The sequence below is a fragment of the Gymnodraco acuticeps genome, unplaced genomic scaffold, assembly GCF_902827175.1.
Source record: "Gymnodraco acuticeps unplaced genomic scaffold, fGymAcu1.1, whole genome shotgun sequence".
NCBI classification, from domain to species: domain Eukaryota; kingdom Metazoa; phylum Chordata; class Actinopteri; order Perciformes; family Bathydraconidae; genus Gymnodraco; species Gymnodraco acuticeps.
The window spans coordinates 643,728-659,757 of NW_022989980.1; the positions used below are offsets into that span (position 1 = coordinate 643,728).

A 16,030-nucleotide genomic window follows, 5' to 3' on the forward strand; every position below is an offset into this window, starting at 1 on the left:
ACTGACATCAACTCAAAAAAAGCTTTCAACTAAGATATGTAATTATTAGAATAGTTCTCCAAATAATAATATATAACAAATACTATGGTTTGAATAAATAAACCAACGAATACAAATAAATAAATACAAAGACAAATAGTTACATACATTAATACAGTAATGGCTACCCTTTAATTTAAACCATTTTTGGGAATGAATGCATTTACATATTCACTCTGACTGTATGACCATCTTATAACTTAGTTCAGTCATATTGATGGTGTAACAAAGCAGTACCAAATGTATAGCCAATCCATTGCTATAGTTGTATAGACATCTCGCTCAAAACCATACATGTGTTAAAGTTAATCATAGCAATTCAGGGTAAAACCGAGGTCATCAGGGCGCACATGACTATTTTAGACAAATTTGCCTAAATTCTTTCAATAGTTTTGGAGATAGTTTAGTCCAAAGTGGCCATTTGAGTATTTTCTCAGCGTTGCCACAAACTGGGCCTGCTCTTTTGCAGACAAACGTGTTAATTCCCCTGAAAACCTTTATTCTTTTAGATAAGATATTCTTTATATTTAATGTTTTCGTTGCAGCAGCACGTAAAACAAAGTATTGCACATAATTAGAAATTAAAAAAAAGAGTAGAAAATAAACAAGTATACACTATAAACATCTCAAAATAGAAGATAAAACAGAACTAAAAGACTGAAAATATAAAAGTTGACCGTAATGTAAAAATCTGTAAACTATCAGCCAAATAAAACACTATTAGAGGGCGAAATTACAGTTAACACAATATAAAAGTAGGACATTATTTACATAGGTTTTAGATATTTCAGGAATTTATTTTCCTTTCTTAGAATTTACAACAGTGAGGTCTGTGTGTGAGCTTCCTTGACCAAGTGACCCCTTGTATGGTGGCCTCTTCCTCTGCATGAATGATGACTTGTTTATGTAAAGCGCTTTGATGAGTCATAAAGACTGGATAAAGCGCTATATAAAATGCAGTCCGTTTACTATTTACCAAATCAACTGGTGTGACCTCTGTGTGTTAACCTGCACAACCCCCTGAACGCCAGTGAGTCATGCTTTAGGTTGTAAAACAATCACATTGTTGATCAAAGTTGAACGGACATTTTGTGTCCCTCAGCAGTATGAATGTTTACAACCATTAACCTTTGAGCTCAGCTCAGTCACAAGACTCAGCAGCGTCCTCTACAGCGACTAGAACACACTACAAGGAGAAAAGAACGACAGCGACACAAAACAAGAACAAAACTTTATTTGATTCCCCCCCCCCTTGTGTTGAACAAGCTCATCATATCACAATCCTCATCAGGTGGAGACAAGCTTTAAGCAAGAAACTCAGAGGTGCACAACAGAAAGGCACAAAACTGTCAGAGGGGAGCGATCGAATGTACAGAACTGAGGATCATATAAATTAAATATTACTCATGGTCTCCACTCTGCTGATGTCTCTGAACTGTCACATGGAGGGTAGTGCAGGGAGAAATGTACATTCAACCAAGTTGGATCCTGGTGACCAACGTAGGTTTAAATTAACGGGATAGTTCGCCCCAAAATCAATAACACTCACTTCTCCTCTATACCAGTAGTACTATATATATCAATAGTTTTTCTGTAGGTTGCCAAATGTTGGGGTTTAAGCTGTAGAGATGTCTGCCTTCTTCAGTACAAATGGAACAAGATGGCACTCAGCCTATATTGAAAAAAAACACCCAAATTATACATTTAAGAAACTCAAGAGCAATGTCTCTTCACAGCAATCCCAAATCTGTTACTCAAGATAATCCACAGCCCATGTTGGAAGAGTTTCATGAAGGAAGTATTTTATTTCTTCAAAAGAACATCCTCTCTGGGATGGTGGGTATAGTTTTGTGAAATAGAAAATAATTCCTACAAGGTCTGAGAATGATCCTGAGAGACCAGCCATGATTTCCAGAAAGAGACATTACTGTTGAGATTTTCAAATGTAGCGTTTTAGACCCGAGTACCATCTAGGAGGCTTTCTCCAACACCCTGCAACTTATACTTGAACTATATGCACAAAAACATAGTACTACAGGTGAGAGGAGAAATATGCATTTTTAATTTTGGGGTGACTTAAAATGGAACAACAACATGATGAGGCTAATTAAACAAATACTGCAATTGTAAATATTTTAAGATTAGTGTTCATTTCAAGAAAATAAATCTTTCTTACACAAGTGACAGCAACCTCACCTAAAATAACAAACTGGTCCCATTGCTGGTAAAGTGTCTTAGTTAGTGTCCCTTTCATCAAACTACAATTATGTGACTGTATGAGTTTGTATCAGTTTAAATGACGTTAAAACAGCAGAGCCTGGGATGTGAATAACAATAGTGGAGCTTGCTCATTACATTCACATCATCAAAAATCAATCATTCTATACAAGAGAGTCATTTACACATATAGTATTATTATTATTATTATACAGCACAGAAACCGAGAGGGAAAAAGCCTCTCAGAAGGAGGAGGGGGGGGGGGGGGGGGGGGGGGGGGGGGGGGGGGGAGGTGGACGTTTTAAAACATGCAATCTACAATCAAACGATGCAATATTGATCATAAACGTTTTGGTACTTGATTTAGTTATTGGCTTTAAAGCAAAAACAAATGAAACCATCGGGGTTGGTTGCTGGGATAAAGTTTTACGAGAAATAAGTTAAAGGATTTCTTTTAGGTAAAACTGAAATGAGCAGGAAGTTTGAGGCGCTTTCGATGCACTGATGGGCAGGGAAGGTGTTTTTAGGGGAAGTAAGGGTGGAGAGGAAGTGAGAGGAAGAGGAAGCAAGGTTGGATTATACAGACTGGTAGCCAGTGCGACTCTTCCTCCGGCCAATCAGGTAAGAGATAAGCACAAGGATGATTAGGAAGCTGAGCGCCACGCCCACTGCAATGGGCACCAAAAAACTCAAATCAGAGTCCAGGAAGCATTCCTCAGCTGACAGACAGAGAGACAGACAGACAGCAGGTTAGTGGTTCAGTCAGCAGGAAATGTTATTCAGACAGAGATTTAGGTTATTTACAGTCCAAAAACAGAGGCAGAGCAGCAAGACACCTACAAAAGTGTATCAGATTAGAAGTCATGGTTAATAGATATTCAAAGGGCACAACAAGGAAATCACTCAAGTGGTTATTACTTGTTGAACATTCATGTCAGGCAGGATGAGCAAAAACCAAATCGTAAAAGAATAGTCAGACATTTTGGGAAATGTGCAAAAATTAAAACACTTTTCTGCAGCGTCAGCACTGTGAAACTATTCTTCATATTATTAGACTTTGATATATTCAGTACATTAACAGCTGTTATCCAATTATGAAATGCTATGCAAGACTATATTTAAGGTTGCCAGTAATAAGCCCTACATTTTATTTTTACATCACTGATTTTGAACTTAAAGACACATTAGATAACATGTTGAGTCTGTTTCTAAACTCCAAATCTATTTAACATTTCCCAAAACACCTTACCATTCTTTCACCAATACGGTCAGGCAGACAACAGCACTAAACACTACATGGAAATGACAACACATTTGAAGACAAAGGCAGAGATTAAGTGTTTAAGATCTGAATGCGGAGAGTTAAACTAGAAAGACTCGTAGCCGACGGTCATGTTTCTCTTTCTCCCGATGAAATAGGCCAGCAGAACGATAAGAATGAGAACAAGCAGGGAAACTCCGACAGCTATGGGAACAAGGAAGCTGTCCCCGTCAGCCTGGCAATCCTCAGCTAGACGGGAGTGAAGAGAGCAGAGAGGTGAACGTCTCGTAACAGAGGAACCAAATGAAATAATAGTTGAAGGAAAGAGGAAACCTGCTCTGACTTGAAGAAGTATTTAAAGCAGCGACAGTTTAAGAAAAGGAATAAATATTTACTCAGGCGTTCAGGGCAGCAACACTTTTATTTCCTTGAAACTTAAAAGACTAAAAATCTTCACTTCAGTCTGACACACAATTTGAAATACAATGAATTATATCTGTAACAGTGTGAGAGAATGGAGATGAAATGTATCCACAAAAACACATTAATTGATCTTAAACAAGATGGTCTTGCAGCACAAATTCCCTTTTACTGAACAATGTACAATGTTCTCCACTGGTGAAGCCAAAAATATATATGTAGTTTGAGTAACTGAATGAACAAAACAGAAAGCTATCACTGAGCAAGGCACAGCTATAATTAGAATGAATCTGCTATTGAGAACAAGAGAGACTAACCTTGAGAAACAGTCTGACGTTTATACCACTGCTGCAAAACCATCTTTGTAATTAAGGCAACCGAGTTTATACAAAGCTGAAATACATCGAGACAATCACAAGCAAAAACCAAAGCTCATATCTGATTAGGAGCGATTCCTCGTACACATGTACAATCACTTGGAAGCAACTTTAAAAAGAAAAACTCGTATTCAGTGCGGTTTACCGTCTGCTCTAGTTCTGAAGAGCTGGGACAAAGCCAACAGTAAACAACACTAGATGCTAGAATTAAGCAACAACACACAGCTAATGCCATGTGGAACCGTGGCTTTCTATTATTGCAGAAACACACATTCTGGGGCTTTCCTCTGTCCCTGATTCTGCATCACTGCAATCTGCACTCATTCCCTCACCTTCAAGCGCCTGAAAACCTGCTTTCAGCTTCTTTCTACGAGGGACTACATGAAAACACGACTGTATGCCAACGATTTGTGTCTATTTTACATGAGATCACATCCCATACTTCAGTGGTTCTTTAATCCTTTTTTTTGTGACAAATGAGGGGTTGTTTTTTCTCGGATCAAACCACACCAAGAGAGGATGGATTGGATAAGAACATTTTAAGGAATAGTTTGACATTTTGGGAAATACCCTTTGTGCTTTTGTACAGGGAGTTAGATGAGGGTCAATGCCACTCTTAATACACATTTTAATACATAAAAAGTGAGCTTTAGATGTTCCAGTAGGCAGGTTTACCTTCACCAAAATTCTGTTTTTCAGATTGGTTAAATTATCTTTCACAGAAAAAACGACTGGCCTGTGACTCGGTAGAAACATGCAGCATTGGCCAAGGAAGAAACCATTACTTTTGGAAACACGCATTCATTTTCATTAAAGGGAACGGCTTTGGTAGAAGTGATGTGCTTTCCGAGTGACTTTTTAGCAGCTTCCTCTGGACAGAACCAGGCTAGCTCTTCTTAACGGTTTCATCTCTTTGTGCTAAGCTAACCGTCTCCTGCTACATATTGAATACAGACGGTATAATTATTGTAATCTAACTCTCTGAAAGCAAGCAAATATTTAAGAAAATGTCAAACTATTGTAATAAACTACTCATGAATTAAACTTTAGGACATTTTCAGTCATGAATATTCAACGTTACAGAGAAATGCTCAAGATTAAAATCAATGTCTTCAGGGGTTTTTAACGTCGCCCTGATCCAGCCCGCAAATCTATACACAGATTAGATAATGTCTCAACATAATGCAAAAAAGTAAAGAGCGCTTTAGTGCATTTAGATGTAGATATCTTCATGATGGGGAATATCTACACAACAAACTTTCCCTTTTCTAAACCTAATGCCAAAATGTATTCTGTAAGAAAATAAAACAAGTGCAGTTTCTATTCTCTGACTGGAGCATGTGCAAATTTAAGAGACCTCTGAAAACATGTTTGATACAGCAGGAAAAGCACAGGTGTAATTAATACCACTAACGATGACCTGTCTATGCACTTTAATGCCAATGAGCCTAGGGTCATTAGTGCCACCTGGGAAACCAAAATGTCCTCCATTCAAAAAGGTCAATTTAGATTTAATCAACAAACACTTTAATTTGACCATCTAATTATGATTGTAGCAACATAATCAGGACGATAAATCCAAGGTTCCTCCTGCTCTACAGGGGAAAACATGGGCTACATTTCCCTTGACTACTTTGAAAATAGACTAGACCTTCATCCCTCTGAAGGAGTTTCTGGGAACAGAGAAAAGCTGATCGACCATCTTTCTTTCATTTGTGAATGAAATGTTGAAAATTAACGTTCTTTTATGTCTTATGTAAATAAACATGGGGATGAAAAGTCGAACCATAACGGAAGTAAAAACAAAAAATGTGCACAAAGTAAATAATGACAAATGAAATCAAAAAGGGAATGCCTGTAGAGCAAGGGCAGAATCCTCATTTGAAATGTTCTCATACATCTGGAGAATGCGTTAAAATTAATGTGCAGGGACCATTTGAAGTGTAGCACTGTACCGGTATAGGAGCTTTATATTTGGTATATTGTGTTGGATTTGACTATGAAATGTAGCTAAAGGTTGTATGGATTTTGCACTTGCTCAATAACAAAACACAACAAAAAAGGAAAGACAAAACATCTTGAAAACAAAAAAGAACATTTGGGGTAGACAAGCTTGGTCCTTGAGAAAAACACCAAACGCTGCATTTTAACAAGAATCTCAGTCCGGATTCTAGTATCATTAAAGACCGATTAGGATACTGCAATCAAAACATATATCCATTTGCATTTCAAGTCTCATAACGACCAATAACTTCAATACTGCATCTAATGTTATCTAAGCAGAGACTTTAGTTTTGGATTTCTTTGATAGTTATTTGCCAATTCAACAATTGCACATGAACCCCAAGGACCAGGCTTGGGAACCCCGTGATTTTGATTGCAATCTGGATTTATAGGGTCTGATATCCAACATAAGTCTTTCTTCGACCAATCATGTAAGCGATCACAACAATGAGAATCAAGCCGGCCAGAGCAGCGCCAACAATGATTGGGATTAGGATGCTGGTGTCATCCAATGAACATTCATGAGCTGCAGATGAAAAGAGAGTAGGTCAACAGGTGAAGGAGTGATTTTCTGATTAACAACACAGCAGGATCAGCTGTGCTTAAACACAACATTTCATCTGAAACACGTTAAAGGTGTCACATTACACACTGATTATTTAAATGAATTAGGATGGCATGATAGATGCACTTTGGAGGTAGGTTGGATGAAGAAGATTGACATTAGTCTAGGATGGACTTGATTAGAAATGGGATTGTCTCTGAGGATTTAAACCAGTGGATCCAAAATAAAAAAATCTGTCAAGTGGAAAAAATCTGATGGGCGGGGTCACAAAATATTTTCTAATTTCTTAAAAATGTTGTAACAGTCTGAGACTTGCTTTGAGGTCATAAAAAAAACGTCATTTCGTCTTTGAAAAAACTATCCCAAGTGTTAAACATCTGATTAAACCAAATTGAGATCGCCTTACGGCCCGTCCGCACGGCGGCGTGCGTTGAAGCTTCAACACTTCTTCCCATTCACTTTTAATGGGGTGATGTCACGCTTTGCCGAACTGCATTGTGGTTCCGTCGCTTCGCTTCGCTCGCTTCAACAGTTGAGCAATGTTCAACTTTTGAAGCTTCGACGGAAGCGTCAGCCAATCAAATCATATGCGAGTACAAGCTCTAGCCAATCAAACCGCGTGCTTGTGTGTCCGGGGCGGGAGATTCATGTGATTGGTTGTTGGTCGAGTTTCAGACACGCCCACCGGCAAGCTTCAACGCACGCCGCCGTGTGGACGCTGCGTTACAGAGATTGTTGTGCCACTTGTAATTTAACAAATATAATAATCTCTATTTGTATACTGTAAATAAAATGTTCCGCATACCATTTCCATTTACCATCCAAAAATGTATGATCACATGACCAGACAGACTATTCTGAATAAATAACCTTTTAACTGAAATACTGTAAGTAGTGCTGGTACAAACTAAGAAGATCATCCTGTTGTTTTTGACCAGAATTAGCCTTTTCTCCACTATATGACTTTAAATATGAAACAGTTTGGTCAGCAGAGTTTAATAGACATTAGAGAATAACCTACCTGTGCTGAAGATACCCTCCTTGACTGCAAGGGGCTGCACTCTGAGTTCGAAGGTGTAGATGCTGAGATCGGCGCTGATGGTGTAGTTCTGCTCCTTGTTACACATGTAGGAGCTGCCGACGGCCGCCTCCCACAGACTCAGGTTGGTGTTGGCGGCAGAAAACGCCACACCTTAAAAGAAACACAGAAAGATGACGTCAATGTAAGCTTGCCTCTCGGTGTGGGGTCTGGTTTACGTGGGTAGATGAGGCTTAAAATTACCAGAGCTTGTCTTTCCTGTGACGTTCAGAGCATGAAGGCGGAATTTCTTGGTGTCCTGAAAAGAAGAAAATATGCGTCAAAATAATGATGTCCCACTATAATCCCCCCTGGGAACGCTCTCAAACACGAAAAGGTGAACACTGAGTTAGCCATTAGGAAAGCCTGTACACAACGGTTCACCTTTTTCTTTTTCAGAGATAAGTGATCAACTGATAATCAAAATATGCATTACTAATACATACACATGTGTTTATGACTAGATTAAAAACACACAACTTGGTGTGAATGGAATTTTAGTGTATTAATTGTCACCATAATCAGTAACTTTTCAACTACACCTTAACCAGCTTAAACCCTAAACAACATAAGAGCACATATAAACTAGTTGGCTGGATAAAAGCAATGTGAACTTTAAATCATTTGACAAGACAGTCAATTCTTAGTTATCATTATTCTAAAATCTATCAGACTTACATTGGTGAAAGTGAACTTGATGGTTACTGTGCTGGACGTCAACAACAGCTCACTGCTGTTCACCTCACATTTCCCAGTGACTGCGGTCCCATTAGGCTCAAAGTTCATCTGGGGACAATAAGGGTGGAGGAGACACTCAAATCAGCAAAAGGACTGGATTAGACTTTTACTCTGAACATGTAAAAACAGATAAGAATAGTAAGAAAGCAAAACAAGATTACCCAGCAAACTCATTACACATAAGTATTTCATGCATTTGTTTATATTGCAAATGCATTATTGACCTTAACGTTGACCTTAAACACCTTAATTGTCAGCTTTCTGTCCCCAGAGTCAGAACTAAACATGGTAAAGCAGCGTTCAGTTATTATGCTCCAAATATCTGGAACAAACTCCCAGAAACCTGCAGGTCCGCTGCAACTCTGACTACTTTTAAATCCAGACTAAAGACTTTTCTTTTTGCCGCTGCTTTTAATTGAACTATTCACATCTTAAACTGCACTGTAACTTTTATCCATGTATTTTTTCTTTTAATGTTTATTTTATTATCTTTTCTTTTTAATGACTGATTTTAAATGCCATTTTCTTAATGTCTTTCATTTTTTGTAAAGCACTTTGAATTGCCTTGTGTTGAAAGGTGCTATATAAATAAACTTGCCTTGCCTTAATTAAAAAAACGACATCCTGTTCCATGTCTTACTATGCTTATTCCTTTCTCCCCTTTTATCCATTTAATACATATTATTTGTATGTTCTATAGATTTATACAAGATGATTTGTACTTCAATGTAGGGCTGCTCGATTATGGCAAAAATCATAATATCGATTATTTGGGTCAATAATTGATATCACGATTATTAAAAACAACAATCAATTTATTGAAAAAAATATTTGAAGAGAATGTTTTTAACAGTTGATTACCCTGAACTTTAAGTAGAATTCAACTGAAAAACCAATAAAATAATCGTTTTATTTCAATTATGTTGTTTTCATAATCGTTGCAAGCCAAAATCGTAATTGCGATTAATTGAGCAGCCCTACTTCAATTGATCATTTGCACTCTGGATTGCTCATATTTGTACGAGTGGATTTTAAAATGTTTTTTAAGTGTTTTTAGATGTGCTGGAGCAGGGGTACCTTTTTTTTTTTTTTTACTATGTCTTTGTTGTTTTCAAATGCGTGTCATAATGGATCCCTTGTCTTCTATCTGTAAACCAAATCTACCTACGGGTACAATTAAATAACCTGAACCTGAACCTTGTAATTCGGCATCAATGAACATACCTCTTCATCTTTGACTTTAAACCGCAGGCCAAAGTCGGCCAGCAGGCAGGCCGTGCTGTTGACATCAGGCTGGAGCTTGTACTTCCCAGTGGTGGGTGCAGGGAGGGTGGGGGTCGGGGTGGGTGTCGGCGGAGGAGCAGTGGTAGTAGAGTTGGTGGGAGGAGCATCGGTGGTGGTTGAGTTTGTGACGGGAGCATCGGTGGTGGTAGAATTGGTGACGGGAGCATCGGTGGTGGTAGAATTGGTGACGGGAGCATCGGTGGTGGTAGAATTGGTGACGGGAGCATCGGTGGTGGTAGAATTGGTGACGGGAGCATCGGTGGTAGTTGAGGTGGTGGTAGTTGAGGTGGTGGTAGTTGAGGTGGTGGTAGTTGAGGTGGTGGTAGTGGTGAGAGCAGCAGGAGTTGTTGGTGATACATCGGCAGCACAGGGAGTAACTGTGTGAGAGAATAGAACATTAATGTAAACCAGGGAGAGAATGTTTGAGTCATGATGAGATGTAATAATATTGGGAGGGATGAAACACTTTTTAATTATTTTAATTATTTTGTGTGTTTTGTATTTCTTCTCAATGTATTGTGTTTTCTCTGTGAAGCACTTTGAATTGCATCACTGTATGACTTGTGCTATACAAATAAATGGCCTTGCCTTGCCTAATGGTCACACATGCAGAGCACGTGTGTTCTGTGAAATTTGTTCTCTGCTTTTAACCCATCCTAGTAGGAGTCTAGTACTAGGAGCAGTGGGCAGCTATTGTACAGCGCCCACTTGTCCGGTGCCTTGCTCAAGGGCACCACGGCAGGGCCCAGGAGGTGAACTAGGTCCTCTCCAAGGGCAGGTTAGAAATGCTCGGGGGTTATTATTAGGGCTGTCAAGTTAACGCGTTAACCCAAAAAAAAAATGAACGCCACTAATTATTTTAACGCGATTAACGCATGTGTATTTTTTTTCCTCGACCGCCCCGTAGTTTCAGAGCGCATCGAGTTTAAAATACCATCTACAAGCTGATGCTGACAGCCCCGCTCCTGCCGCCCGCTTGTGGCAGACCACACTTCCACGCTCACCGGCAGGCACCGACTGGCTGTTGGGAGGACCGGGAGAGCGTGTGTATGTGTGGCCCGAGCGAGCGAGAGAGAGACCTTACGTGCATTGTTGTTGTTAGCATCTGGTGCTAGCTAGCTGCGCTAACGAATATAAGGAGCTGTTTCGATGAAAACAGAGGAGCGACATTTCGCCACAACTGCGCCGAGCACTTGACTTTATGCAGGAAGCCAGACAGTGGGACATTGTACGAAAAGTCAGCACACTCAGCACGGATAGTGCGCAACATGATTGCAGCGTCCAGGCAGCTCCGGTTCGAGCATATGCCTTGAGTTGCACAACGATCCCACACACACACACACACACACACACACACTATATATATTTGTCATTGTTCAAATGATAATAAACATTAGCATAAAGCATATTTGTCCACTCATATGTTGATAAGAGTATTAAAAACTTGAAAAATATTCCTCTTAAGGTACATTTAGAACAGATCAAAAATGTGCGATTAATTTGCGATTAACTATTTTAATCGACTGACAGCCCTAGTTATTATACAAGTAAAAACTAAATATTTTCCAGATTGAAGTTGTACATCTCCGGGTTATTTCATATTTATGCTCAGATTATGAAATCATATATTTAGCGAGATCTAAAACATTTAAACTCAACAGATTAAATATTTGTTTGGTCATGAACCACATTTCCTTCATTTCACAGTTGGATAAACCTCGTTACACCACCAAGCTTGCCGGGTATTTTGCCTGCAGTGGATAACCTGATCAAATGATATTATGCAATCGCATTAACACTAGAACTGCCAACGGGGTCAATTTGACCCAGAGCTGTTTTTTTATTGTATGTAACTGTATGTATGATTTTGCGTGTAAACAAACATGACGTGTTGCTATAACAACGCCTTTTGTCTACTGCAGTTCCTTATAGATTGAGAGATAGATTGAGAGAGAGAGAGATTGATAGATAGCGACAGTCTGTAGTGAAGGAGCGCGCTCCCGCTCACGGGAGACTGCTTGCTCTGCAACGCAGCAAACAGCTGTTTGCTTTTCACCCAACAACGACAACCGCCTCACGAAAACCTATGTTGTACCGTTAATAAACGAAACAATTTAACAAAATTGCTTGTCAAAATACCAATACCACAGGACCATTTCTCTTTTTAAAAGCAATACTTTTACTTTGAAAATCAATGCATTCTAATGCTGGGTCAATTTGACCCCGGTGGCGGTTTTAGGTATAAAAAATCTCTGGCGGTTCTAGTGTTAAAGAAATACTTGACTTGATAAGATCTTAGCCAAAAATCACATATCATTATAAGCATCAGGACTTTGAAGAGACATTGTTATGAAATGAGGTGATAGCTTTTGTGCTATGGAACAGCAAAGCGACAGACAGATTTGATATGTTCCCCACAGTTTCATCCCCTTGCCTTTTCACCAGCTGCTGTGGTGTGATGATTTGTAATGTAACCCTGAAAAGTCCATTTGTACTTACTGTTTTCACTTGTGCTGTTGTTAATGACAAAAGCCTGTATGAGCACGTTCCACAGCGTCTGACGGACCGAATCAGTTACGTACGTGTCTTCACTCTCGCATGAGTAGCAGGTGTCCACTCCGACATCTTTGATTTGAGGCTTCACATAGATTGTTGTGGTTTCTACAAGAAATTCAGAAAACACATCAGCATCAGATCAAAGACTGTGATAATTGTTATGTGTCTTTTTGTTTGCACTGTGTGGTGTAGAAGTTACCGGTTGATGTGGAGTTAGGGAAGATGCTTGCGTCGCTGAGGTTGTAGGAAAAGGTGATGGTGTCTACCTGGTACATTTTTCCTTCTGTGGTGAAGTTTACACTCCATGAGTGTCCTTCTCCAAAATTAAGCTTCAACGTTGAGCTTGTGTTATCACATGTACTTCCATCTGATGCGACACTGGCAGGGAGTTTAAACTCCGCTGTTAAGATCTGAAAGAGAGTAAAGTGTGACAATATTTAAATTAATTATACAAGTTTGATGTCATGACTAAACTCATGAGTTTTAGTTACTTGGACAGATAAACTCGGAACGGTATTCTTTTAATTCATGCAATAGTATCTGCATCTTTAGTTGTTTGTTTGCTTTATTTGAATACACATTTTTATTGTCCTAACAAACGTCTAAATAAAAAAAATGAAAAGAGTTAACGATTTTGAAGCTTCAATTAAACGTATTTGATAACCAGTTCCTCATCAACTTAAACACTTCCCCTGTAAACATGACATGAAATACAATACTTTTATAGGCTAGCTGATAAGAAAGATCAATTAAAGTGTTCAGTGTAGAGAAAAAAAACTGCCCAAAGGGAACTAGTTTTAAAAGACAGGACTTAACAATTGCAGGATATCCATGCAGGAAAACTCAGTAACTGAAATGCTGAATTGCAAGAATCTCAGACGAGTGTTCTCGCACAGTCACGCTGAGGCGTGCTGATAAGAGCTGAGCTGCTAAAGTTACTTCACAATGTGTAACCTGATGTACTAAATATACCAAACATAGTCATCTTGAGGTTATTGTGACCAAAACAACACACTCACCTCATTGACGGCGACTTCATAGGAGACTCTGAAGTTGACCATTAATTTAGCATAGAGGCATAAATTGTTGTCTTTGTCTTTGACATTGACCTCAGTGCCGTTTGACAGCTGGATCGCTGAAAGAAAAAGAAAAAATACTATTATTTATTATATTCTAATGATTATTAATCCAGCTGTAATTCAATAGTTTAATATCTTCAGTAAATCTAAAGTTATAACAAGTGGGCATTCGTGGACACCTCAAATATACTATAGAGACTAAGAAGCCACGTATTTTCAGAAAAACAAACACCATGAGTACCTGCATCCTCTATCAGGCATTGATTGAGCAGAGCCAATCGCATTTACATTTTCACATAAGTGTTTTTAAGAGCTATTTTGATGTGTTGAAGAATCATATTAACCCCGGTTCGACCTCAGTGGACTAGAAAACAATAAAGTAATATTTTACGATGACACTATACTTCCAAACAACATTTTTAGTCATACTTGCAATAAGATCTTGTATCATTCTACATACTCTGAGAGTTAGTATAACATTTAACAGAAGAGAGGCCAAGTTCCATTACTATATGGTTTTAGCAGTAAGCATCATCATCAATTCAACAGCAGTATTATAAAAGTATAAAGCACTGACATCAACTCAAACAGGTATTATCTTGCTGTAATAAAACAGTATCATTACTGAAGGGCTGAGTTGTAACTAGAGACATAGGCCCAACTCTCACATCACCTGAAACTATCTGATTAACAATTCTAACATCCTCATCCTAACTAACATCCTTTCTCTCACACAGATTTCTCAAATGTTGTGAGCCTGTCTAATGGGGAAAGGTTTATAAAAGCGCCTTTTTAAACGTGTTTTAATGTATAACGAAAATATTTCCACATAACAACAAAGATTATAACAACCCTGTTATGCAATACTACCTACTGTATGTGCAATATATGTATATATATATATAACTGTAAATATATACGCATATGTATTTTTGTCTACTTTTATCGTTAATATTTTTATGAATGCTTCTTAATTCATAATTGAGCTATCTTTGGCTCTTTACTTGCTGTAACAAATGTACATTTCCCCTCTGTGGGACGAATTCATTTATTCTCATTCTGATATACGTATTTTCTACTGCAGATATGTCCTGTTCATTTTAATTTTATTATGATTATACTATATTCCACCTTTTAAATATGTTAGTGCCTGAAAACATTGATGCTGAAACTGAATAATATTCAAATCTGGGATGAATAAAGTATCTATCTATCTATTTAATGTTATGTAACCACATTGATTTTAAATTAAGCCAGTTTCCTAACTACATAATGACGTTAGCTCAGCGTTACTGTCACGTGCTAACTTACTGTAAACTGCATAACCGTTGCTAATGCTAACTATTTTAGCCCTTTAGGATTTTGTTGATGCATGTTCTGTTGCCTACTTGTTTTAAAGTGCCAGTTTACCCAAATAACATTGGTGTGTGGCTAACCTTGTTTAGCAGCAGACATGACTCATGATTTGATCATTAACTCATCTTCAAAACAACTGTTATCTAACGAGTAAGCTAACGGCTAATTTGGCTAACACATTGTGGGAAGGCAGTACAGCGTTAAAGGTGAAATTATAATAACTTTCAATGTGTTTTTAATACGTTGGCATGATAATATGAAATACAAATCTGAGGCTAAATATAGTTTATTGAGCTTTTTATTGCGACTTCGCGGTGTTCCAGTTAGATGTTGTTGACGTAGGTAACAATTAGCAATCGAGCTAGCTTCATTAGCAAAACATCACGACTGCCTGGACTGCACCTCGAATAGTGGTGATTTCGTTTTAAGGCACCCTTAAAGACAATGTAAATAAATTAAACTGAAGACCACAGACAATTACGACATATTTTGGATCTCGTTTTTTAACAGAGCAGCACTTAGCCTCTGCACGGAAGCACCAGGCCCAGGCTAGTGTTATAAGTTTACCATTAATCGCAGCAGTTTCAAAAAACCTTTTATATTTCTCAGTTTTTACTTTCGATTGAAATACAAATGAAGGTGACGTTACGTACCAATTCCAAGGACGAGAAACACAACGAATGTAGCACATCGATACATCTTCGCAGAGTAGTATCGGAGTGTCAGCCACAAGCGAGGAAATTGAACAAAATAACCCGACAGTGACGCTCAGTCAGCGGTGTTTGGGAAGCAGCTGAGGCACAGACTGTACCAGGAAATGAGAGTCATATGACAGTCTCAAACCAGAAGGAGGTGTTTGAACTGGTTTAGCTTAAAATCTCCTCCTTTTACCTAGTTAATGATTATAAAGTTTTAAAAGGATCACGGGAATGTGAAGGCGTCCGGCTGGAAAAATGCGTACTAAGGGCCTGCTTTCATTTGATTGGAAATTAACAGTGACGGAATGTTACAAAGTAGGCCTACATTTTACTGCGGTATTGTACAATTTTGAGGGAC

The 16,030-nt window shown here is 38.4% G+C and overlaps 1 protein-coding gene across 3 annotated transcripts; it reads right to left on the reverse strand.

Moving 5' to 3' along the window:
* Positions 1-1,253: 1,253 nt before the first annotated feature.
* Positions 1,254-15,903, reverse strand: lamp2 (lysosomal-associated membrane protein 2). 3 transcript variants are annotated; one of them, XM_034211779.1, is made up of 9 exons: positions 15,628-15,903; positions 13,559-13,674; positions 12,739-12,949; positions 12,483-12,644; positions 9,924-10,360; positions 8,640-8,747; positions 8,166-8,220; positions 7,905-8,075; positions 1,254-2,975 (listed from the first exon to the last, which is right to left on the reverse strand). In XM_034211779.1, exons 1-9 carry the CDS (start codon positions 15,671-15,673, stop codon positions 2,833-2,835), a joined length of 1,449 nt encoding a protein of 482 aa, XP_034067670.1. In that variant the 5' UTR covers positions 15,674-15,903; the 3' UTR covers positions 1,254-2,832. The 3 variants fall into 3 exon arrangements, with proteins under 3 accessions (XP_034067670.1, XP_034067669.1, XP_034067671.1); XM_034211778.1 differs by having other exon boundaries at positions 1,254-3,766; XM_034211780.1 differs by lacking the exon at positions 1,254-2,975 and adding an exon at positions 3,920-6,844.
* Positions 15,904-16,030: the final 127 nt, after the last annotated feature.